This window comes from Furipterus horrens, unplaced genomic scaffold (genome assembly GCF_987537825.1).
Source record: "Furipterus horrens unplaced genomic scaffold, mFurHor1.1.pri manual_scaffold_11, whole genome shotgun sequence".
NCBI classification, from domain to species: Eukaryota; Metazoa; Chordata; class Mammalia; order Chiroptera; family Furipteridae; genus Furipterus; species Furipterus horrens.
Genome location: NW_028327181.1, coordinates 69260096 through 69285209, shown reverse-complemented (window position 1 = coordinate 69285209; position 25114 = coordinate 69260096). Strand labels below are relative to the sequence as shown.

General features: G+C 46.5%; 1 protein-coding gene across 2 annotated transcripts; it reads right to left on the bottom strand.

Annotated features, from left to right (window-relative positions):
• Window positions 1-296: 296 nt before the first annotated feature.
• On the bottom strand, window positions 297-22744 carry MTMR4 (myotubularin related protein 4). 2 transcript variants are annotated; one of them, XM_090290967.1, is made up of 18 exons: window positions 20913-22744; window positions 19449-19538; window positions 18978-19094; window positions 18364-18446; window positions 16443-16603; window positions 16238-16334; window positions 15693-15806; window positions 14718-14914; window positions 14346-14474; window positions 13704-13815; window positions 13020-13215; window positions 12596-12781; window positions 12348-12518; window positions 12067-12221; window positions 5508-6909; window positions 4003-4113; window positions 3528-3616; window positions 297-2561 (listed from the first exon to the last, which is right to left on the bottom strand). In XM_090290967.1, exons 1-18 carry the CDS (start codon window positions 20955-20957, stop codon window positions 2384-2386), a joined length of 3633 nt encoding a protein of 1210 aa, XP_090147093.1. In that variant the 5' UTR covers window positions 20958-22744; the 3' UTR covers window positions 297-2383. The 2 variants fall into 2 exon arrangements, with proteins under 2 accessions (XP_090147093.1, XP_090147092.1); XM_090290966.1 differs by lacking the exon at window positions 20913-22744 and having other exon boundaries at window positions 19449-20187.
• Between the last annotated feature and the right edge of the window lie 2370 nt (window positions 22745-25114).

Genomic DNA, 25114 nt, shown 5'->3' with positions numbered 1-25114 from the left:
TCCTTTGTGCCTGATCAACCAGCTGGTGAAATATTAGACCTTAAAGATAAATAAACCTCACGAGATGGGCTAGCATTCTATTGTATCAACAAGGACAACTCGCTATCCAAAAAGTAAATAAAAATATAACAGGAACTGTGCTGATTAAAAAAAAAAAAAAAAAAGTCCATAAAAAATGGAAATGGTTAGGAGGAAGGGGTGTAATGTTTTAATCCTTTCTCATGGTCAAAGAAAAAATGAGTATGCGTTAGGTTTTCTTAGAAATTAAAATGAATAAAAAGACCCAACAAAGCAGCACTAATATAGAGATTTTATTTAAACTGTATTGAGTTTTTACAGCACATTGCATTTTTGTCACAACGCAACTGCACAGTTTGGATTTTTGGCCACATCATGTCACTTACACCCACAAGAGCTCTGAAAGGAGTATTTGATGACTACATCTGAGCCCAGAGTCTCTCTCCAAGGCCATGCAGTATGTTCACTGATGGGATGGATAGTCCCTCAAAATGCCATACAAAATAGACAGATACAGTCCCCTCAAATGTTACCAATCTTACACCCCCTGAAAACGGGCAGACTGAAGTGCAATGAAAGTCAAGGTAATTAAAAAGCCACTCAAAACTGGCAGTAAATTTGAATGATTGAGAAAATGCTTAGGAGAATTTATGTGTCAAAGACAAGGGATAGCTTGTTACTATTGCAATAATCTCAGGAATTTCCCAGACACAAAATCTCCATTATTCAACTCCATTTAAACCAAAAAGAGTTCTGCTTAGGCTGACCTAAATACGCCAAAACTTTTTAGGTTACATCCATGGCAAATATAAAAGCACAGATGCTTCTCTGTAGGATTGAAGTAAAGGTCAGGACAAATACGATTCTTGTTCTAAATGTAGATCTTAGTTATTTTCTAATAAAAACATTTTTTTCCTAGGAAGCAACATGAAAGTAGCCGTTAAGACAGATACCATAGTAGTTTTAAAACAGGATAAGCCTAAGTGTAATTTACACACCAACAAATTAAGAAAAATGTATGAAGTAAATCCTAGTGGTTTCATTATAGGTCAAGAAGACTGTATCTGTCCCACCCATGGTACATGGCTATGTCACTGTATCTTTTGGTTAAGTGCCACTGGTACATATTAAGATGAAAACAAACAAACAAAAACAATGTTTGGTCCAAATGGACACATTTTCTCTCCCAATTTTGGTATCAAGGCTTTATTCTCTTCTGCTTGGGTTCCATTGTTAAGTGCACAGAAATAAACAGCAGCATTTGTACTGAAACCCTCACATACCAAACAGCATATTCTAGGAGGTAAAAACCAAACACTAAATTCTACCTTCAAGATGTCAAGTGTTCAGGATAAGAAGCAGTGTGACCCAGAGGAGGCAGCAGCCAAGGGAAAGACAGTATGAGGGAAGTGGGCAATGGAACGACAACAAGAACAAAAAAACATGGTTTTATTTTCATGCCAGTAGAGGATCGAGGTGTAGCTCCCATGTTAGCACCAGGACAACTAGGAAAAGTCAGGCGCAAAGGGTAGGGCACGACCAGCAAATTTTTCATAAGAATAATTTCTGCTTTTCCCTTCTCATTCTTCACAGTGCATACCTCAAGAGCCATCACTGAGTAACAGATTACTGCCTTCATTGCTCAAAATAACTGATTTTTGCCAGGACTGAGTATCAGCAGTTTTCCTCTGCTCCCAAAAATGTCTCACTCCCTAGAACTGTTCCCCTAAACTGAATATTCACTGATGCTGGCCAATAAGCCAAGTGAAAAATACAGCAAAACCTCCACTTGCTGAACCAGTCTTTAAACCAAACTCCACAGAAAGACAGAACTAATGCAACTAGAAAGTGCCTCTAAAGACTGAGCCTTCATGCACAGACACAGAGCACAGAGGTACAGGGTATAGTTCATTTCAAATAGGATAGGAATTCCTATCTTATATACTATGATCTGCTGTTTTTCAAGATGGAGGAGAGATGGATCTGGTTATCACTTGGAGTTTGGTTATACATATGCCTTTCTATTGCTGTTTGGGGCACACATTACCAGACAGTATCTATGAAATCATTATCTTGTGACCCCCCACCCCCCAGGAGAAAGAAGCTGGAGTCACCAACGCAACATTAAGCTTCCAGACTGGGTCTGGATCAGGACCATTACCCCAAGGTGAATGTCTCACCCGTAGAGGACCTTCTGTGAAACTGGAATTCCTCTGCTCCAGTCTCATGATACCGAGGATTTCTCAAGACGGTATCTTTGAGCTCTGTGATTTCATGAGTCACACCAAGGAACATCCAAAACTACACCTGAAGCAGATCCTCCCTTCAAACCTGCTATAATTGAACAGGTCATTTCCTCTGGCATTCAACTGGAAGCTGTAGCAATGGGTTTCTTCAGATGTTGGCTCATAAATTCCCTGGAACGAGATGCTTGGATATGTTCATAACATGAGTTACAGACGAGAACTGGGTCATAGAGTTGTTGATCAGGAATGGGCAACTTCAGGTGGCAGCAGCCAGCACAAAATACATTCCCACAATTTCTGCCAAAGGACAAAGAAAAAAGTTCATCAGAAATGCCACTATTCTATACATCTGAAACTAATACAAAATAATCTTGAATGGACATTGTAATTGAAGAAAACTTTTAAATAAAATAAATTCAAGTATACTGAGAATGAATAATACTCTAAAAGGCTTTACATCAGTTAACAAAGAGAAAAGTTGGGAGCAAACAAAAATAGTTCCTGTAAACACAAGGTCTGTCCAGAAAAAGTCCAGCCATTGTTAACATAATGAGAACAGTTTGCACAACATCGATGTAATCTGGCAGCCAAGGAGAGTGGACTGGAATATGCATGCATAAACAGTGATGACTTCACTAGTCAGTGGGGGCAGTAGAAACTGTTGAGTGAGCATGTGTACTGTGTGGCCGTCACATTCAAAATGAGAGCAAGCAGAGCAACAAATCTGCATCAGATTTTGCGTTAAGCTTGAATATTCCTCCGCAGAGACTATTCAAATGATTCACAAGGCCGCAGCTATGGGCAACTGGTGATAGGCAGCTTCGTCAAGACAATGCACCCACTCATGCATCATGTCTCGTGCAGTTTTTTGGTGAAACATCAAATCACCCAGGTAACTCAGCCCCCCTACAGTCCAGATTTGGTGCCCTGCAACTTCTGGCTTTTCCCAAAACCAAATCACCTTTGAAAGGGAAGAGATTTCCGACCATCAACAGGATTCAATAAAATACAATGGGGCAGCTGATGGCGACTGAGAGAACTGTGTGAGGTCCCAAGATGCCTACTTTGAAAGGGCCTGGGGGTCACTGTCCTATGTACAATGTTTCTTGTATCTTCAATAAATGTCTCTATTTTTAATATTACATGGCTGGATACCTTCTGGACAGACCTTGCATGACTCCATTTTCAGATTAATTCAATTTCATTCATATAAATGTACCTCACTGTTTTTTGAGCCAAACCAAATCATATAAGACATCTTACCTGCAATGGTGTCTTCGTTTGGCCAACCAGAATTCACAGTCACAGTTATAGCAGTGTGATGCCATATGGTCTGGAACCCAGCGAGTCACCTAACAGAAGGGATAAGAAAAAAAAAAAATTCCAGGTCCTTGTCAACAAAGTAGAAGAGCAACACTGCAACAAGGAGAGTGTCCCAGGAGAAAAAGACAAAACCTGTCTTTATAGTTGGCCACTATTCACCTAAAAAGGAAACACTCTAGCCCAGGCAGGGTAGCTCAGTTGGTTTCAGTGTTATTCCATTACCCAAGGATGCGGGTTCAATCCCCAGTCAGGGCACATACAAGAATGAATTAATGAATGTATGAACAACATATTGATGTTTCTCTCTCTCTCTGTCCCCTTCCTCTATCAAAATAAATAAATTAAAAAAAAATTTTTTTTAAAGATACTGTCTACTCAGTAGCTTAAGTAAGTACCCATATTTGTCTGGACATACCTCAGTTTCTTTCTTATCAACAGGTTCCCAGCTTGCTTCTGAAAGACAGTCTTCACTGTGATCAGAGCCAAAATCTTCTGTATCACTGCCATCTGACTCCTTCAGACACGTCTGAAGAAAAGGCAGAGACATCAATGTCATCTTATCATCTCTAACATTTATTATTTACTACTATGTGTCATGCACTAAGTACATTACATATATGAACTCCTCTCAACCATCTTATGATGTATACTATTATTATCCCCATTTTACAAATAAGGAGACTATACCACAAAGAAAGTTAAGAGCTGATTGGTAGTAAACCTGAGACTTGAACCTAGTATTCTGGCTTCAGATCCCTGCTCTTAACCAATGTGCTATATCACATTATGGAAAGAATACTTCTCTTGCTACATCTAAACCTGGGGTCTACAAACTGTAGCCCACAGGCCAAATGTAGCCCATTGCCTTTTTTTATAACTCAAGTTTTACTGAAGACAGCCACATTCATTTTTTTATATATTATCTATGGCTGCTTCTGCCAAGTAGCTGCAAAGGAAATAATATGTCCCACAAAGCCTAAAGCATTTACTATCCAGCCCTTTACCAAAAAAGTTTGCTGACTCCTGTTCTAAATCTGAACAGTAAGAAGTTGTTGGCCCTGCCAATCCCATCCCAGCAAGTGGGCAGCAAGGAAGTGCTGTCTTAACAGGAGGAAGTAAAGGGCCTGTGTAGATTACAAGATATTATGGGCAAGAAGCTGACTCCTAGAAGCTCCTTGAGAACTGCTGGGCCAGAACCTGAGGACTCCCAACACAGCAAAGCCTAAATGGTCCTCATCATCTCTCTCCTAGATTATTCTGAAACATCCCAACCAGCCTCCCAACCTGGGTTTAATTGCCTCATCCACTTGACACACTATTGCTAGAGTAGTATTCCTAGACTACAAATCTGATCATGTTACTCACTGGTCAAAAATGTTATTGCCTTATGGGTAGAGTCCAACAATAAGGGAACTCAAGCTGACCTTTCCAATCCCTATCTACTTCTCCAGTATCACCTCCCACATCACTACCCAACTGCCTTCTTCACCATTCTAGCACAAGTGTATATTTACACGTGCACACACACATACTACCCATTTGTTCAATACATACCATTGGAACACTTATTGCCTCCATGTTTCTACAAATGGTTATTTCCTTTCACTGTCCACCAAACTAAATATGACACATTCTTTAGCACTCAGCTCAAGCATTATCTTCTCAGGAATGCTTTCCCTGACTTTTCACTCTACCTCGACCCCCAATACATAATGCTTCCCTATATCATAACACTTAAGAAATGATCACTCTTATTGTTTGCTTGTCTCCCCCAATAGACTGTGAGCTCCTTGAGAGCAGCTTCTATGTATTTCATCCTATAGCCCAACCACCTAACACAGCAATGAATGAATGTTGAATGGATGAAAGGCTAAAGGAGAGAATAAATGAATGGATGGGTGGCAGTAGGTGAATACTTACAAAATCATCCTCATAGTCCATGGAAGGCTCTGCTGGAGGGGCACAGCAGTGACGAATATCCAGCCTCATCTGCAGTTCCCGTACCTGTCTACGTAGCTGCTCCACCTCTTGCTTGTACCCTGCTTCAATTTGCCGTAGTCTATGCTGGATAACATCCGTGGGAAAGGGGAGTCCATCATCATCCAGGTAGAGAGGAGGCACTGGAGAAGGGCAGCTCAGTGGAATAGGCTTTGTGCTAGAGATCTGTTTAGGATAACCAGACAACCATATCCGGTTGCTTTTTCCTCCTGGACCAGTACAGTGTCCACTGGAATGACTAGAACAGAGAGGTGACTTTATCCCTTCTCTCTGAGCCCACTGGCCACCAAAGCAGGGCCCCATTGCCCGCATCTGCTTACTGCTTGATCTCTTGCTACAACAGCCATAGGAAAGCAGCCGACGAGGGGTGGTCTCCCCACTTGGGAATGAAGTCATAATCCCTTGGAAACTGTCCCAATTGGATCCTAAAAAAGAGAACTCACTGATCTGGCTCTGAGAAATTGTCTTTCGGACCAAATCCAATGGCACTTTCCCAAAGCGAGGATTTTCCAATAACTGCCCATTCCTATTATTCCCTCTTTTGCCAGTGTCTTCCTCCCCATGGATCAGATCTGGCACAGAATTGGGCTGTTCCTGGTGGGAGATACTTGCCACAGACCCTGGGTAATCTTGGTTGAGAAAGTCAGTGCTTCGATCTAGAGGAGTTTGGCAGGTAGCACTTGGCAGGTTGCAAAGGATGCCCAGATCATGATCTGGAGCAGATCTGGAGGGTACACCTAGCACAGAGTCTAGCTGGGCATGCTGCGGGGCACCTGTAAGGGAGTCCTGGGAAGACTCAGGAAAATCACACATTCTATCACACTTGTTGGAAATAACTTTAGGGAGTGCACTGACAACTTCCTTTTCAGGACAATGTTTAGGTGGCTCCTCTGTGCCATCTAAAGTCCTACACAGCTCATCCTGGGCAGGAGGGTCTGGAGCTGGTGCCTTAGTCTCTTCCAGGACTTTGATCTCAGGATCAGAGGTGTTGCTCTTCATTTCCTGGGGCACTGTAGCATTGAGCAGTTTGTAACTTGGAGAACAGCTTTTGTGATTCTTGAAAGATTTGTTGCTCAAGTAGTCTTTCTGGCTGCTGGGCAGAGGGGGAGGAAGACTCATTTCTCCTACAGTCTGCTGAGAACCTCCAACTCCAGATTCCATGAAGGCTGTCTCTGATCCCTCAGGATTGCTATGCCAGGGCTCCAGGCCTACTCTGGCCTCAGGACAGTGGTTATTCAGGTTAGGGTCACTGGATGTACGTGTCAGAGGGCTGCTTGTGTCACAGGCAGAAAGAAGATCATCCATGGATCTGGTTTTAGGTAATCTGGAATGACAACACAGCACCTCCAGGTCATGAAATGGGAGCCACCCCCAATATATAGAATCAGGTCATATCAAAGCCAGGGTTCACAAAAAATAATGGCATTTAAGACTACAAACAACCAATGTTCATTGCAAAAAGTCTACTCTGCAAAAAAAGTGTAGGACATTGAACCCTGTCCTCAAGAATATAGGATCTGGCCCTGGCTGGTATGGCTCAGTGGATTGAGTGCTGGCCTGCAAACCAAAAGGTCGTTGGTTCAATTCCCAGTCAGGGCACATGCGTGTGTTGCGGGCCGGTTCCCCAGTTGGGGGTGTGAGAGAGACATTATCTCTTGCACATGGATGTTTCTCTCCCTCTCTTCCCCTATATCTAAATAAAATCTAAAAACAAACAAACAAACAAAAAACAAACAAACAGGATCTGTCCCAAGCTTTCATCAGTCTTCACCCTACACAATCTCCCTGGGCAATCTCAACCACTCCCATGGTTTTAACTGTCTTCTAGGCTGATGCCTTCTAAAGCTACCATTCCAGCCAGTACTCATTTCCAAACCTAATGTCCAACTGCCTCTGTTATTACACATGGTGAGACAGAAAGGAGATGGGTTTTGGAGCTGGACAATATTGGCTGTTACACTAATTAGCTATATGACTACAAGTAAGGTATTTAACCTCAGAAACTTGGTTTCCTCCTCTATAAAATGGTAATAAATTATACCATGTAGAGATGCTCTGATTCAAAGTATAGACAACCAACCACAAATCCAACCACAAATTAAGACTACTGTACACTTACAGCTCATTTTTACAACTTATTTAAATTTCCTTCTATCACAGTAGTAACCAACACAGCTTTTTACAACCACTGAGCAGCAGTATTCTCCTGAGTCACAAGTTACCATGCAAACTTCCCCAGTACACAGCACTCAGAATTCTAGAGGCATTTGCTCACGCCAGATGTGTAACATTTTCATGAATGACCTCCCTGATTTTTAACACAGTTCAAACGTCCTTGGAGCAACAAAAACTTCAGGAAAAATTGCCAGGAAACAGCAGAGACATCATTGGGCTCCTATTTTTAGATACCTCAGTCCAGCCCTTACAGAAAAATCTCCCAAAGGTAGAATTACAATATAGCTGATTATTCTAAGATTTTGATTTTTTTGATATGTATTACATATTATGTTTTAAGGGTGTGTCTGTGTTTGATTTTACTTTTGAATCAATTTAGATTTTTTTGTGGCGTGAAATTCCAGAAAGGCCATAGCAATGGTTATGATTATAGTCTCTGGAGTCCCATAGCCAGGACTTGAATCCCAGATTGGCAACTTTTTATTTATTTATGTCTGTTTTTTAATGGAAACTTTCAAGGATGCAAAAGAAGAAATAGACAAAAGAATATGAATAACTCCTACATACTCCTTAACCAGATCCAACAATATCAACAGTCTGCCATCTTCCACAGCTGATTCCTATATGCACCAAAGGTTTAATCCATAAAATAGAGTAAACAATATAGTAGACAATAATGCCTGAGGAGTTTGGAACAATGGGAGAAGTCATGCAGCTAGGGTGGTCAGGGAAGGCTACACACAGAGGGTAGGATTTCAGCTAGGCACAGAAGAATGTATTGGACTTTAATGGAAGGAGAGGAAAGAGGCCAGGGCATTTTTGATCTAGGAAAACGTAGAACTAAAGGTATGTAAGGTCAGCTGTTAGAGAAACCATTTCCTTTAAGACCTTTATACTACTTATTCCTCCAAATCCAACTCTCCACCTTGAACGGCCCACAGCACACCGCCTCTTTGCTGTCAACTAATATTTTAATCCCAACCTGCCTGTATCTCCTATTTCTCCCCAAACTGACTCAATTTTTCAATGTCTATAGGCGGTACTGATATTCTCCTGGTTTCTAAGCTCAGACACTTGGAACCTGTCTTTAGTCTGCTTTAGTTTTCACTTCTACCCTCCAACATCCAATCAACTCCACAGCCTGCTAATGACTTCTCTACAATCTCTGTGAATTTAATCCTTGTCTTTCCTAAGGACTCTTCCCCTTATATCTGAATTACAACAGTGATGGCTGGACTCTGCCTCCAACTGCCAGGCTCAGTGATTAGTTCTTCAAAAAACCCATTGTCACCAGGCCACGATGATTTCCTACAATGATTTACTATTGACAACTGAATCAAAATAAACTCCTCGGTGTAATGTTCAAAGCCCTCAGTGAACTACCCTATATTTATTTCTATTCCTCAAAAGTAGCCCCTTCCCAACCCCTGCCAGCTCCAAAGAGCTGTTTCTTTTTTATAAAACTATTTCTCATGTACCCAGTTCCTTTGGATCCCTCTCTACCAACCTTGTAACCAAGTTCACAACTCCCTTTATTCCATTCGTTTGTTCACTTAAATATTTACTAAAGCACCTATCATGTGCCAAGCCCTGAACCAGATACTAGGATACAAACGTCATGGTTCCTGCCTAATCTTCTATTTTTAAAGTTGATTTTGAGAGAGAGAGAAACATCAATTTGTTGTTCCACTTATTTATGCATTCATTGGTTGCTTCTTGTATGTGCCTGACAGGGGATCGAACCCACAACCTTGGCATATTGGGATGATGCTCTAACCAGCTGAGCCAGGGCCCTGCCTAGTCTTCCTTAACAAGTTCTCTGAGTAAACAGTCACCGAATGACCCCTTTCTTACTTCTCATTTCTCTACTAACTTTGAACTACAGACATTCTTATCTGCTTAGATACTTAAGAGTTGTTCTCTAGTTGTCTTATCTTACAGTTTTATAAAATATCTTAAATAAGATCAATATATTCTATTTCTTCGGTATCACCCATAAAACCTAGTATAGTACCAGGCAACTTGTAGGTATTAAAGAAATATTTATTGAAGTGAAAAATTACATATTGATTTAAGGCAATGATTATTAAACAGGTCATAGAACTTATTGAAAATTCAATAAAAGTTATGGCCCACCTCCCTGAAAAAGTTAAGTTATAAAGCTATACCCAAATTCTGCATTGTTTGGGGAAGAAGAAAAATCACAGAATTCCTGAAGCCTATCCACGGGCCCCTGACAATGGACTCACAGCTCCAAAAACCCTAAAACCAATAATTTAGGGGGTTGGGTTTTTGTTTTCCTTCATAACAGCCAACAAATTAATGTAAGTCCTATTTTAATTTTCAAAACTTTCAGCCAGTACACAAAGATCAAAATTTGAAATGTACATATCCTTTGAATTCAGCGTTTTCATTTCCAGGAATTTATCTGGTAGAAATACTAGCACAAATGTATCGGCAGCCGTCCGTCTCGAGAGACGATGGTGTAGCTTCTTAAGAGTCTATCTGCACCGCCGAGAATGGCTGTGCAGTCCGACTCGGGAGTGACATGGTATCTGTCTCCTCCCGTGTTGAATCGACATCTTGCGATGACGCTGAAGCTACAGAGCCTGGGCAGGGTAATATGGAGGGTCTGCTGTTGCCCATGCAGCAAACCCCCCCTCTCTTCGCAGCTGAAGGATCCAAGGGAAAGACGGAGTCAATACAGCTTGGGTTCAGGTGCGCCGCAGGAGTTGCCGGTGTTGACTACAACGTCAAACCGCCTTAGGGACTCCGGCTCCGGATTTTCTGTCGGGGTTTACTCCCTTAGCCTTTCCCCTGAAGAGGTATGCCGCAAGGCAGCGGAGGTTTTTTGGAGTCAGAGTTTTCCTTCTCTGATGTACCCTGACTGGAAGATCGAACCAGCGACACTTAGCTCGCAGGCCGACGCTCAATCCACTGAGCTAAACCAGCCAGGGCTCAAATGTAAAGGTATACATATAAGGTAACACTACTGAACTGTTCACTTAAAAATTATGTAAATAATAAATATTATGTTATGTGTATTTTATCATAATTTTTTAAAAGATATGCATATAAGGATATTAACTAAAACATTCCCTGTAATGACAAAAAAAAAAGACAATAGAAAACTGATTATATAAGTTATAATATACTCTAATTTTGGATGATTATGCAGCCGCTAAAACCAATAAAGCAGTTTTACATTGCCCTGAGGTAACAGACAAACACAGGGGAAAAACAATGTGCAGAAAAGAATGCAAAATATGATCCTATATGACAGTGGGAGATATGGACATATCTATGTAGAGATAAACATCTGGCAAGACACGCACCAAAGTTTTAGCAGTAGGCACCTGTGAGCACAAGGATCAAGGAGAGAGGACTTTTATTTTCTACTTGTATATCATTTGACTTTTTCTTTTAAATAAGGGATATGTATTACTCTAGTAATTTAACCAACCTCCATTATATACTTCTCCCCAAATATTCAACCAGAAGATAACTTTATTTTTTATGTCTCCCTGTAAATTCTGGCCTTTTTCTGAGAAAGTAATGTAAAGGCCTTCTACTTCTGGGAGCCCATTTCCCTGAAAGTTAGATGCTTCTGGAAGCCAATGCTGGATACTGCAAAGGTTACTACTAAGACAGCAAGTTCCTCATGCCTTCTATCAGTGAACATAAGACCATTCCCACAAACCTTCTGAAATAGTCCTTTCTGTCCTGTTCTCCTCTCCTCTACTTGAATACGTCACACAGGGTGATAGCAGCTCCAGGAAAGAAGGTAACCAGTCTTATCCTAAGACAGGACCTTGAAAATGCACATAGTGTACTCCAGGCTAGCTACAAGTCCTTGGCCAAGTTTCTCCTTCAACCAACTCAAGAAGTTGCTTTTAAATATTTCATTTTTAAAAAAGACTAATACAAGCCCTTGCTGGTTAGCTCAGTTGATTAGAGCATCATCCCAATACACGAAGGTTACAGGTTCAATCCCCGGTCCAGGCACATACAAGAACCAACCAATGAATGCAGAAATAAGTGCGTCAACAAAAACTGATGTTTCTCTCTCCTCCTTTCTCTCGCTCTCTAAAATCAATCAATCAATCAATCAATCAATCAATCACACAGATACCCGCCCTATACATAGGGCTTAAAATACATACATACATATATACATACATACTAATACAAAATAATATTGAATATAAACTTTAAAAAAGAGAGAGAGAAAGCAACATTAAGGCAAGACACAAAACAGTTATTGCCTTCTAGTAGACCGAAGCAAGAGCAAGAAAAGCAATCTTACCTATCCAGAGAGCGACCAGAGAACTCTTGGCTCTGAGCCACTGGGGAAAGGTAAAGATCCATGTTCTCCTCCCCAAGTGTGCATGGAGATGAGGCCGGCAAGTAAACAGCTGTCCAGAGGTGCAGGGCCCGGACGTGACACACGGGATGCAGGACCTAGGGAAGCAGGCCCACACTAGCGTGTTGTGAGGTGTTCCAGGGTCCCATGTCCTCCCCACTCACTCGGCTTATTCTCCCTACAGGTCTCTAAACAGCACCTATAGGATGAGAGTTCAGGCTTACCATGTCTGAGCCAGGTGTGTGGAGAAAGTTATGGAAGTTCTTATTGCCAGCTCGCAGGAGGGCCCACACAGAGCAGGTCCGCTTGTAGATGTTACGCTTCTCTCGTTCACAGGGGTTGTTGGCCAGGAATGTGCCATAGAGGCAGGAGTATGTGTGCTGCACCAGTTTGACCTACAGGGCCAAGACAGCTTGCACCTGGGGGCCTCGGATGCCATCCCCTCACCCTGGTCACAGGCTTTAGAACTTACCAGGAATGCTTCGTTAAACTCAAACAGGCAAGGGAACTGCTTGAGCAGCTGATGAACAGAATCAAGCCACTGGAGGAAGACAGGACACTGCTCATTTTGGTCCTCTGCGTTCTCCTGGTGGCCACAGCGATCTCCAAACTTGTGTCCAAAATCCAGCCAGTCAGACTCTACTAATACTTGGAAGCCCTGCAAAGAAGACAGAGTTCAAGCACAGGGCCTCTCTGGAAAGGTTAGTGTGCTTCTCCTCAGGAGATGCCTGAAGGAAGAAGCTGGAAGCCTCAGAGGAGACTACAAATGAATCTAGCAGAGGACTCAAAGCACCAATGGCCTCTACTAAAAATCCCCCAGACAGATCCAGGGGGCTGAACACCTTCCCCACCAGCCCTTTCCCTTTTGTTCTTTCCCACCCAACTCCTGTCAATACCTCCAGTGTCCTATAATACGGGTCCAATAGTATTTTGGCCAGGGCTACAATCTGCGGCGTCCGGTCCCAGCCGTCTGAGCAGTGCACCAGCACAGGTCGGCCTTCCCGGTCTACTGTGTTAGCCACGAGCACAGCTGCCTTTAGCATCACCGACAAGTGCTGCAGCCATTTGGTGCTCTCCAGCGCTGACAACCAGCTACACAGAGCAGAAACCACGTCTGTCACTAAAAGCTTGAGGCAACAACAGTGTCTCCACCACCCACAGCCAGCTACACCTAACAAAGTCCCTAGTGAGGGTTGAAGCAAGAGCCCAGCCATGATCTGTATGCCAACAGATCTAGCAATAAGGTAGGGAACACAGGACCTGAAGTGAACAACAGACTCAGCATCAATAGAAGAACTGGGCAGCATCACATGCACATTTAGCCACTTCCTTTCCCCAGTTCTCTGTGTTCTTTGAGTAGGACAACTGATCCAAACAAAAGGAACCCAATGTCCCATGGCCGTGCCAAAATGTTGGCTCAGAACTAGAAGTGTTCTGGGAGCTGACTCATTGCACCCAGGCCCTCGGGTCTCCTGCATCTGCACATTTCCCATCCCCCCCATCGAATCTTCCAGAAACAAGAAGTACTAGGTAAGGGATGAGACTGGAGGAAGGATGGAATCAAAGCAGGGAACACCTACTTGCTGGGGTCTGGCATCTGGCTACACACAGCACGGAGGTACTGGAAGCTGTTCCGGATGGCATGGATGTTGGCCATTCCCATGAACACAACCTCACAGTTGGGGTAGTACTCTGTAGACATGAAAGAGGAGAGTGGAGCCTAAGAGCATGTCTTGCAGACAGGCATGCAGGACAAGGGCAGCCCCAGTAAGCAAAGCTTCCCTGGCAGGGTGAATACTCAAGGATGGAAACTAAATACACTCTGGAAATCTCAATCACCCTTTTACCTCTGGATACTCAGGTGCCATATACTAATAGTAGCAGTAATATCAATGACAAAGGATAGCCACAGAACTATTAGTAATGACAATGTAAATTCTCAATAAACAGTAGATGCTCTGTGCCAGTAATTTTATACATGTAACCTCTAATCATCCAACAACTTTGCAAGATCTGTATCATTCCCATTGTACAGAGAAGAAAATAAAACTTAGCTGGATTAAATTAAATTACTTAAGCGTAGTTACAGCTAGTAAGTGGCAGAGTCCTGATTCCAAGCCAGGCTTGTTTGCTCTTTCTACTACACTGCTGCCCCCTACCCCCTGCTCGCCAAGGCCGCCTGGGTCCCAGGCTGGCTGCGGCTGCTAGGAGAACAGCAATACCTTCGCATTCGCAGCCTCCACCCTTGGCCCGGTTAGCCACTGCTGCCGTGTAGGATCGAGCGTCCAAGATCAGCAGCTTCCGAGGAGACGCCGTGCTCTCCACTCCAGAGCATGCAGTCAAGGAAGAATCTAAAAACACAGCAAGAAGACCCTGGGTCAGTCAGCCACCCAGCCTCACCCTATGCCAGGGCACTCCCTTTCAGAAGAATATGCAACTAGAGATCCCGCACACCCCACAGCCTTCCAAAAGGCAGGGACCCAGGCACCCGGTGTCTTATTTTCTTCCCATCCTCTCACTGGCAACTCCCTGGAAGCCAGTGAGGCCAAGATGGGGGCCTGCTCCCCAGGGGACCAGCACCACCCACACCTTACCGAAGTCAGCGTCACATGCCTCGCTGGCATCACTATTCCCGGTGCCAAGGGAACCCCCAGTGGCCCTTGTCCCTGGGTCGAGGGCACAGGCTTTAGCGATGGATGTGACCAGGTACTCGTCGTCAGCATTGCGCCAGCCCCACCAGCTGATCTCTGGCTGGCTGCAGCGCGCGATGGCAGCCCCATTGCGTAGGTGTCTGACAGAACAGAAAAAAACCATCATGCCCTTGGCATTCACAGCCTCCAGAGGCCTACCACACTGAGACTCCAGGGGGCCAGGATCTCCAAAGCCAACAGAAGCTACCTGTTCATCCAGGCCATGAAAATAGCAATCAAAAGCCCCTCGGGGGCTTTATAGTCTACAAAGTGCTGCCATACGCATTTCTCAAATGGGCTCTGTATTCCCAAGGTGACCTTGACTCATCAAATCTGCACAGCATCTGCTCCAGGTACAGACACCCACAGGAGAACAAACCTGAGCCCAGAGCATGAACCACTCCAAACCTCAACACCTGTCTCCCTCTATTTTAACTATAATATTTGAGCCAGGGTTGGCAAACCTTTTCAGCAAAGGAACAGACAATAAATTTTCAACTTTGCAGATCAGTCAGGCTCTGTCACACATTCTTCTTTTTGTTTGTTTTTTAATAATCCTTTGAAAATGTAAAAACCATTTGTAGCTCATAGGCTGTTATGTAAAACAGATGCTAGCTGGATTTTGCTTCACAGGCCATTTTGCCAATCCCTGTTCTAATGCAATATTTTATACACATACACACATCCTCAAAAAAAAGGAAAGAAAAATAAATAAACTTCCCAAAAGCCTCATCCTTAGGAAAGAAGAAACTGAGGCAGTTTTTGTTTTAAAATTATTTCATAGCCCCTTCCCTGAAGTGTCAGTTCTCAATCAGTCACACTCCCTCACATCTCCACCTCTGACTCCTTCCTCCCTACCCCCGTCCCCCATTGCCTCACCTATACACAACCACGGGGATCCGCTTCCAGGAGCGGAAGGAAGCCACATTCTCCAGCTCTTTGTCTGTGATCCACACAGGAACCAACAGCTTCTGGGGGTAACTAGGGCACAATCTGAGAAGAGAGTAGATTGGGTCACTGAGGTTATTCTTTTATTTTTATTTTTAAAAGATTTTATTTATTTTTAGAGACAGGGGAAAGGAAGGAGAGAGAGAGAGGGAGAGAACCATCAATGTGTGGTTGCCTTTTGCATGCCCCCAACTAGAGATCAGGCCCACAACCCAGGCATGTGCCCTGACTGGGAATCGAACCGGCGACCCTTTGGTTCATAGGTCGGCACTCAATTCACTGAGCCACACCAGCCAGGGCCCGAGCTTATCCTAAGACAGGTAATAACAAGATCCCCAGGGATGGCTTTGTGGGAAGAGGGACTGGGAGCCCTCCTCCCCTCAGAGCCAGGGAAGCTGTGCCCACTTTGCTTTATCCATACATGGAGGGGATCTGGGTCTGGAATGGTGTTTTGTCACCCTGTTCTGCGTTCTCACTTGTAGTTGTTGTTGATGTGTGAGACTCTCCAGACATTCTGCAGGTCAAAGCCCATCCTTGCAAGCTCAGCCTCCTGCCGACATCGTATGTGTTCTCCTGCAACACAGCCCCCATGCCTGTCAGCATCCAAGAGCACCATGTCCAGGGTGGGGGAAGGATAAGAACCAAATAAGAAACCTCACAAAGAAAACAGCCTGGCCTCACCTGGCTGACACAAGTGGGTATGCTGGTCCTCCTCGGTCAGCCCCAGGCACCAGGCATGGTAGGCAAAGGCAAAGAGGTCCTCAGGCTTGGCAGGTCTTGCTGTGGCCCGGCTTAGCCGTGACAGCCACTCTTGGCACTGCTTGAAAGTGGAGAAGTGGCATCTGCCAGGCAAGAAGCCAGAGTAAGGTAAGAGGCAGGTGTGCATTGGGGCCAAAAGGGTCAAAAACAGTCACAGGGAAGCTGTGGGGAGAGGAAGCTGTAAACAGGAAGTAACAAGGACCCTGGGGAGGACCAAGGACACTGGCCATCACCCAAGAGATGTTGTCTTTGTGACAATTCTCTTCCAAAGAACTCTTGTCCTTGAGACATTAATTGTTTCCTCTAATGGGGCCCCACCATTGCTCATATCAAATATAAAGGCTTCATGTGGCCCTGAAAATAGCTATTTCTTGTGTTATCTCTCTGACTCCTTAACACAGACCTGTTTCAGGCAGGAGGTCCTGCTCATGTTATTCTTGTCTTTTTTTTCACTTCTGCTTGATAATGTCTTCTCTTGATCTAGTCACATCCTACTGACACTTTGAAGATAGTTCCAGTCCCACCTCTTCCTTGAAATCTTCCCAGCCTACTCAGTTCTACAGACCCTTCCTTTCTTACTCTTAATGTGCTTGGAGTATTAAAAATCAATTTTTTCCACAGCATATTGTCACATGTTAACTCTTCCTTCAGAAGTAGACTTCAGCCTCCTTGAAGGGAAAGGCAATGTAGATTCTCCTTCTAAATCCCTAGAGACTGAGCACATGGCAGGCTCTAAACTGGGCATCCTTTTAATAATCCTTAGAGTCATCCCAGACTCCTCTTTCCCTCATATCCAATCTGTCAGCAAATCCTCTCATCTTTACCTTCCCAAATCTGACTGCTTCTCACTATTTGGAGAATAGTAGAGCTACTGCCCTACACAGGCCAGCATGATCTCTAACCTGCAATAGTTTCTTAACTAGTCTTCCAACTTCTGCCCTTGCTTTTGCCCCTGTCCTCTTCCATCTATTCTCAGTATAGCCCAGAATAATTCCAAAAAACATTAATCAGATCACATACCCCTTTGCTCAAAATCCTCCAGTGGTTTCTCATTTCCCTCCAAGTAAAAGCCAATCATATGACCTCTCAGGTCTTATATCCCACCATCCTCCCCCATGTGCACCCCATTCCAGCCATGCTAGCCTCCTTACCACTGTTTCAATAGGTTAGGTACAACCCACCTCAGAGTCTTTGCATTCAGTTACCTCTGCCTGGCACACTCTTCCCCCAAATATCCACATGGTCATTTCCTTCATGTCTTAACTCAAATGTTACCTTTTCAGTGTAGCTTTCTCAATCACTGTGTTTAAAGTTACAAAACCTTCAACCTCATGGCACTTCATGTCCCCTTTCCCTCCTGCTGTTTTTTGCCCTTACACTGAGCATCATGTAACGTATTTTGTTTATTATTTACTGCTAGAATCTCCCCATTAGAATATAAGCTCCATGAGAGCAGAAAATTTTGTCTGCTGTTGCCCGTTGTATCCCCAGTGCTTAGAACACTGTGACACAGAATAGGGTGCTCAGTAAGTGTATGTTTAATGAATAAATAAATGAACCAACAATAAAGATATCATTCTATGTGCTTTCATACATATTACCTCATTTATACCTTATGACAAGCCCATGAGCTAAGTGTTATCCCCATTTCTTCAGAGCAAGATTCCGTGGGTCAGAAAATTGACCTCCCAACCCAGACAAGATTTTCACCTTTCCCCCCCCTCCCCAAATTATGAAAGTGAGACACTATTTTTCCTTTCTTGCTCCATAGTAACCCTGCAGCAGAGAGGGGTCAAGGCAAGACTAGGGTGAGAGGACTTGAGTGAGGTCCCAATGTTCTCACCTCACCACTTTGGAGTCCTTGCACGCAATGTGCAACTGGAACATATCACGGCTTTCCACGCTGTCAATCATCCGGAGAGGGACCTTTAGAGGAAGGGCAAAGTGCAGCTCAGATCCCCACTCTCTATATCAGTCCTCATCCCCACCCCAGCCCAGATGCTGATGTATCACTAGAAGAAAGGAAACTAACATTTTTGAGTGTCTGTTCAGTGCCTGGTAATTGTGCCGGGTCCTCTACATATGTGATCCTAATTAATAATCACAAGAACCCTGAAAGGCAACTGTTTTCACCCATATTATTCAAAAGGAAATTGAGCCTCAGATGGGTGACTTGACTAAGGACACACAGTTGACAAATGGCATTCTTCCAACAATACCACTATGTCCCTTAGAAAAGCCAGCGACAGAATAAGGGAAAGAGAGAAGAGGGGAAAGGAGAGTAAGTGAGAGACACAGAAGACCTACAGCTAGGAGAATGGGGCAGGAAAACAAAAAGTGAGAAAGAAGGGAACCTCAATTTTGGGGAGACATGATCAAGTACAGCTTTGGAGCAATCCCACTTTGCACCTCACAGGGATTCTGGCTTAGCTGTGGGAGAACAAGACAGGAACTCACGTTGATGACAGAGTCCTTGAACTTGATATGCAGCCGGTAGTTGGAGATGGCAATGAGGGCATCGGCTGCCCGACCCAGGAACTCTACTCCTTCACCCTGCAGCACTGTGAAGGGCACCTGCCAAGGAGCAGAAGAACCCTCAGTCCAGAACTGAGTCATCCTTCCATCCCCCTCCCCAGTCCCTGACCTGTGGGTTCCCCTCTAGAAAAGCTAGGCCAAGGCAGGACAGAGAAGTCTCTCCACGGTAACAGCACCAGGCAACAGCTATACAAGAAAGTTGCCTTTCCTTCCCTGGGGCCAAAGGCTCCATAATGCACACGCGAACAGACTCCTTTCCCTTCAGAGACTGAGGAGCAGGAAGCCAGAGGTCCAGTACCAGATCCCCTTGTAGACATTTGGGGAGTGGGAGGGTTTTTTTTTTTAAACTAGGTCAGGAATTTTACCCACCCTGGGCCCTCAAATCCTTCTTACCTGCAGATTCTCCTCTTCTTTCACTAGTTCCTTGGGGGGGAAGAGGTCCTTGGCTTGGATGTACTCCAGGCTGGGGGGCCCCTCCTCACCCTGTGGGAAAGGCCTCAGTCCTAAGTCACCAGGCTCCACTTGAACCATAAGGCCTCATTCTGCTCCCCTCCCTTCAGTGTACCCACATACACCCCACAGTCACTTATAAAGGTTCTGATCACCAGAGGGAAAGGATACCTGGCTTGCTGGGAGAAATGGGATGGAGGAGATACTCAAGCCTAGTAAGCCTCAGGGAAGAGTAAGGTTCAAAGAGGAACTAGCAATATGCTCCTCCAAGGGGGACTCTCCTATAGAACCAAAATTTCCCAAGTGGAGGAGAGAAACCTAGGAAAAAGAAAGACTAATATAAAGGTAAGACAGGAGTAAGACTGGGAAGTGCTGCCATGAGGAAAAGGAGCCATGCGTGGCAGCTGGTTAGAGAAGGAGGGAAAGCAGGCACCTAAGCCACTGAGGCTTCAGTCTGGTGGTGAAAGAGACAAAGAGGAGTGGGCTGGGGGATTCAGTCCTGTGCCTCTAGAGGGCCTTCATGGATGCTTTCAGAAGGACGTATTTTGGAGCTGAGCTGATCTTCCAGTGAGGCCCACACTGCTAACCAGTCCCCAATACCTGCCAAGCCACCTGCCCTGCCTACTGATCTGAGGGGAATTCCTGAGGATACCCACAGCAAGCAGAAGTCACTCCTCTCCCAACCACCAGGGAGTGGGGGAGCGGGGATCCACACGCCTAGGAGGAACAGGGAGACTCAAGGACAGCGAGGGTAGAGAGGTCTGGCAGACACCCACAGAGGGTGAGGAGGGGAGGCTGGGAACATCTGAGAGGACAGATGGGGAAGCTAGGAAGAAGCATTAAGCCAGAGGGGAGGAGGGGAGGGCTGGGGATGATGCAGAGGTAGGAGGCCTGCCGAGTCAGGGAAGATGGAGAACAGAGGCAGTCTGGGGGACAGTCAAGGAGAAAAGACTGTCGTGTTAGGTGAGGGATGGAGTGGTGGAAGGGGGAGGGGACTTGAGCCAGGGAGAAAGCTCAGACATCCTGTGCTCCCCAACCAGCCCCCTAACATCCCAGACGGCCTACTAGCCACATCCCACATCCCCTAGCAAGAATGCAGCGGGTGGGACCAAGATGGAGAGGCGGAGGTAAAGGAATGTACCCCTGCAGGGCGGAGCCTGGAGATCTGCAGTCAAGGGCAGTGGCTGCGGGACCAGCACGGGGCACAGAATTTCCCGGGCCTTCAACAATCCCCAGCACCCGAAGATCAAAGCAAATCCAAGAAAAGGAATAACCCCCGTCTCCTGCCAGAGGCCTTGGGAAGGGGGATGGGCTGAAATTCGGAATCTCGAGGACTGGCCCTGGGCGGGGCTGAGGATGCAGCAAGGCTGGGGCCCCAGGACCCACGCAGGCGGGGCCGACACTTACAAAGCAGCTGAGCATGGAGCAGGAGACTCGGGCGGTCAGGCTCATGGTCGCGGGAGGTCTGGACCAGCGCACATGTCCCCGGAGCCGCTGCGCTGCCCGCTGGCCCGGGTCGCTCGCTGCATCCCGGCTGCGGGGCCCGCCAGGTGCAGCCGCGGCGGCCAGGAGGCAAGCGTGCTGGTGGCGGGGCCTCAGTGCGACTCCCGCTTGCCTCTGCCCTCCTCTCCACAATGGAGCGAGCCCAGCTCCGCCCTTCGGCACGAGCGCGAAAGGGAGGGGAGCCCAGCTCGGCGGGCGCCCAAAGCGCTCGGGGAAGGCGGGGGCGGAGCTGGTCCTCGGGACCCGCCCACAGACGCAGGCTCCTCCCTCCCCGCAGCCTCTCAGCCGCGTGGGAGGGAGTCCTCAGTGAACATCTAGGGGCTTTTGGAAGACTGGGTTGCAGGACAGCCCCAGGCCGCGAGAAAGGAGAAGGCGAGACGCCTACATCTTCTCATTTCCCATCTTCCCAGGTGAACCACCCCATATCGCTCTTTTCAAACCCGGGCTCCGGCCCCGCTCCTACCTCTGAGTTCGCTCGGTGCCTGTTCTGAATTACCAAGATGAAGCTCACCTACCTCCACCTCATGCCCTTTCCAGTTTGAAAACTTCGTCGTTTCCCTCCAAACTACCACCCATTGTACCCCTATCAGTGTCCTCCAATGCACCGACCTCACTAAATCCCACTCTTTTTGCCCCTAGGAATGGACACTAGGCTAGTGCCAGGTTGGTCATTGCACACTCCTGAAGGAGAGACTGATTCTCTGAGTGTGTTATTCCAAGGCCCCTGCCCAGCCCTACTCCTTCCCCTCCGTCTCTCTTTGTTTCACATCCTCTCACTTCTGGGTAACAAAGTCTCTCTTGGAAGAGAAAGAATTTCTTAGGTTGATAAAGAGAAGAGCTGGAACTATGGACTACACAGAAACTATGCAAAAACAAAACCTGAAACCCAAGGGCGGGGTATGGTGGGAGTTGGTAGAGGACCAGAGTAAGAAGGAGTGATAAGCGGCCCCAAATGTCACCAAGAGTCACAGAAGGAGCTGGTTGGAACCCCACACTTCTGTGCCTGGTAACTTTCAGAAACCAAAGCTTTAGTTTGGACTTGGGTTTAAGTTTGGATTTCACTTTGGGTTTTGGAGGAAGGGAAGGATGGGAGAAAAACCTAACATTTTATTAAGCATCTACTATGAGCCAGACATGTTTCAAACTTTGTTTCACTGAAACCTTTCAACTCCCCAAGAAGTAAGCCTTATCCTGTTTTACCGGTGAGACTTCAGGCTTAGAATGAAAGTATGCAGTTACAGTTAATGGAAAACATTATAACCACGCCCACCACCCCAGGAGATATTCTGGGCACCTTGAGAGTGCTGCCCTGCTGTATATCCAGTCATCTGTTGCCTCCAGTAGCTTAAGGAACAGCAGCACCTTGGGGCTGAAGAAGCCCCAGTTTTGGTGAAGTCATTTATGATACAGCACCCACAATACTCAAGGGCCCCACTAAGAAACACAAGGATCTTGAGATAAAGAAGGCATGGCTTCCAGACCACAACCGAGAGCTTCTACCAGGGACCCAAAAGAAGGACCATTATGAAAGGCTAAGAGAGCCAGTGGCAGTGTGAGGAAGGCAAGACATGACATGTGCAGAAAGACTTTGAGAGGCTTCCTGTCCCAGTATATTGACTGAGAGCAGATGAATCTGTTTAGGAGCTGAACAGAGTAGCCTGTAGCTCAAGGTCCAGGAGGGTTGTGGAAGCTTCACGGAGAAAGACACAAGAGTTACAGAAAACACAATAGTGAAGAAAGAAGAGTACTCACCATTCTACCGTGGTGAGGGTCCTGGCTGCCTGCTTCCCACTGTAAGGAGACAGAGAAACATAAGAGTAGAGAACACCATTAACATCACCATAGAATCAACAAATGCCATATATACATCTACTTCTGAACTTGTCTACAACTCTTATTCTCCTTCCTCACAGAGTCCAGCCTCTACCCAAGTCAGCATGCCAGAGGCAATGGGAGCTACAATTTGGAGAAAGCAACAAGTGATTCTGCAGGATATGGAACCAGCCACAAAGTTCTGGAGCAAGAATAAGTACTATTCAAGATTATTCAGCAGAATTCAAGAGTCCTGATTCCCAGGCCCAGAAAAGGTAGAAAACACTCCAAACCCTGGTCTTTGTGGGAGAACAAAAGAACTGCCAACTCTGAAGAGACATAAGCTGCTCAACTGGGACTCACTTCTGGCCCTGGTGGGGACATGAATCCACAGGAATGCTCTGCCGGCCTCTGAGTGTGGGACTAGCACCTGACCTGTTTACTAGGGGCAGAGTCCAGAGCCGAGGACAAGAGGGAGGGGACCACAACCTGTGATCAGAAGGCAGCAGGGCTGGAAAGGTCCTATTGAGTGTACTTGACACTAAGAGGGGTGCAGGTTAGTGGGAGGAGGCTACAAAACAGGGATAGAATTGGGCCAGCCCAGACCTCAGAGTCAGTACCTATCAAATGGGCACAAGCAACAAATTTCAAGATGGGCCTCGTTGGCCCACTTAGAGAGAGCCAGGCGCAGGTTTCACAGACACTGTCTTTCATGCCTGCTATCTGAGCCCGGCAGTCCAGTAGTACCGCCCCCACCCCTCCCCCACGCCCGCGCCTCTAAGGGTGCACGGATAAAAGCCTCCATCTGTGCTTCTGCCCACCTCCCTGATCACAGCCCACGCTTCCTCATGAGGGAGTCAGCAAGCGGCAAGCCAAAGGTGCTGCCTCACCGCCCACTGGCACGCAGCCTCAGCGAAATGGAGGGAGAAATATGAACCAAGCCTGGGAGGCCCAGGGTTCCTAGACCTAAGGGACCCGGCCCTGGTGTGGAGGGAGTGAGGGGGGGGGCGGGCCAGGCTGGAAGGGGAGCCCAGGTGCCCAGGTTCTAGGGGCGGAGCTTAAAGGCCCGGAGGCGGAGCCCGAATGACAGAAGGCGGAGCTCACGAAAGCTGCTGGGATCGGGGCGGGGCCGGGTAAGACACAGTCTTTGCGGTTCCCAGACTGGCAGTGTAACGGGGCACGGTGACTCACCCAGGCAGCGTCCGCCCGACCCTTCGAGGCCGCGCTCTCACCACTTCCGTCTCCCGCAGCTGCTGAGGCCACACAGCTACGACCCCACAACGGTGCCCCTTTCCCCAACCAATCGTATCCCTTGTCTGTGCCCGCCCTGGCCAATCGCCACGCCATGTCCCGCCCTGCCCCCATCACGTAGCCACCGCCCTCACTTTTCACACCGTTTATTGGTCAAATTGGGCAGACGCCCTCCCAACCTTTAGCCTATCGGGTGCCGGACAACCAGACTGTACCTGGAGGAGATGAGCTGCTGGAGAAGGGACGCGACCAATGGGAAATCACAGCGCGTCCCTGCGGCAGCCAATGGGAGAGCAGCAAAAGGGGGGCTGCTGGCTAAGGCTCCAGGGGCCGGAAGTCGGAGGCCTGTCGCCTACTGCTATTGCAGTGGAGGCGGGGTTCCGCGGGGCACAGGGCTTTCCAGCCACTTCCGGTGACGATCCAGCCATGGGGCTATTTTTCAAAAAGTCCCCCGTGGAACCTTAGTTTACCCATTTTTCATTTTGGTTTCGCAGCTATCATCCTGTCTAAAAACAGGAAAAGGAGAAAAGACCCCGCAGGCTAAGAGAGGAAGGAGAACTGGGCCCAAGGCTCCGTCGCGCGCTTCTCTGACTGGCGGCGGGAGGATTTTCTCTTTTCTGCGTCGTGACGGATTCCTCCGACCCTCACTTTTCATTGACGAACAGGCCCTGCAGTCCTTCATGACCTGCATGCTTCTGTCAGTCTTGAGGAAAGATCTCTCATCTGAGAGACAGAAAACTTGGATGCGAGACAGCCTCTAGCTAGCTGCCACCTCCTAGTCTGTAAATGACGTGGCGACAGGACTCTCCCGAGGACCAAGCCCTTCTCTCTCTCTTCCCTTCCTCTCCTGGGGAGCCAGAGCAGACAGTAGGGCGGAGGGTGGCCGCTGGAGGGCGCCCGGTGGCCCCGGGATACCACCTACCCTGACAGAAATGGAGAACAACTTGATTCAGATTCTCAACAGACTGCTTGAGTTTGGAGTGGACCCTGAATGGTTTTTTGTTTTTGTTTTTGAGAGAGAGCAAGCAAAATAAACATTGATT

What these genes read in the sequence shown, in the direction of transcription:
- MTMR4 (XM_090290966.1), bottom strand. Translation starts at nt 19,586, where the DNA reads ATGGTTCAAGTGGAGCCTGGTGACTTAGGACTGAGGCCTTTCCCACAG. An exon ending in TACCCACTTGTGTCAGCCAG is followed by an intron (nt 16,335 to 16,442) that starts GTGAGGCCAGGC and finishes GCTGTGTTGCAG; the next exon opens with GAGAACACATACGATGTCGG. An exon ending in CAGATGCCAGACCCCAGCAA is followed by an intron (nt 13,216 to 13,703) that starts GTAGGTGTTCCC and finishes TGCTCTGTGTAG; the next exon opens with CTGGTTGTCAGCGCTGGAGA.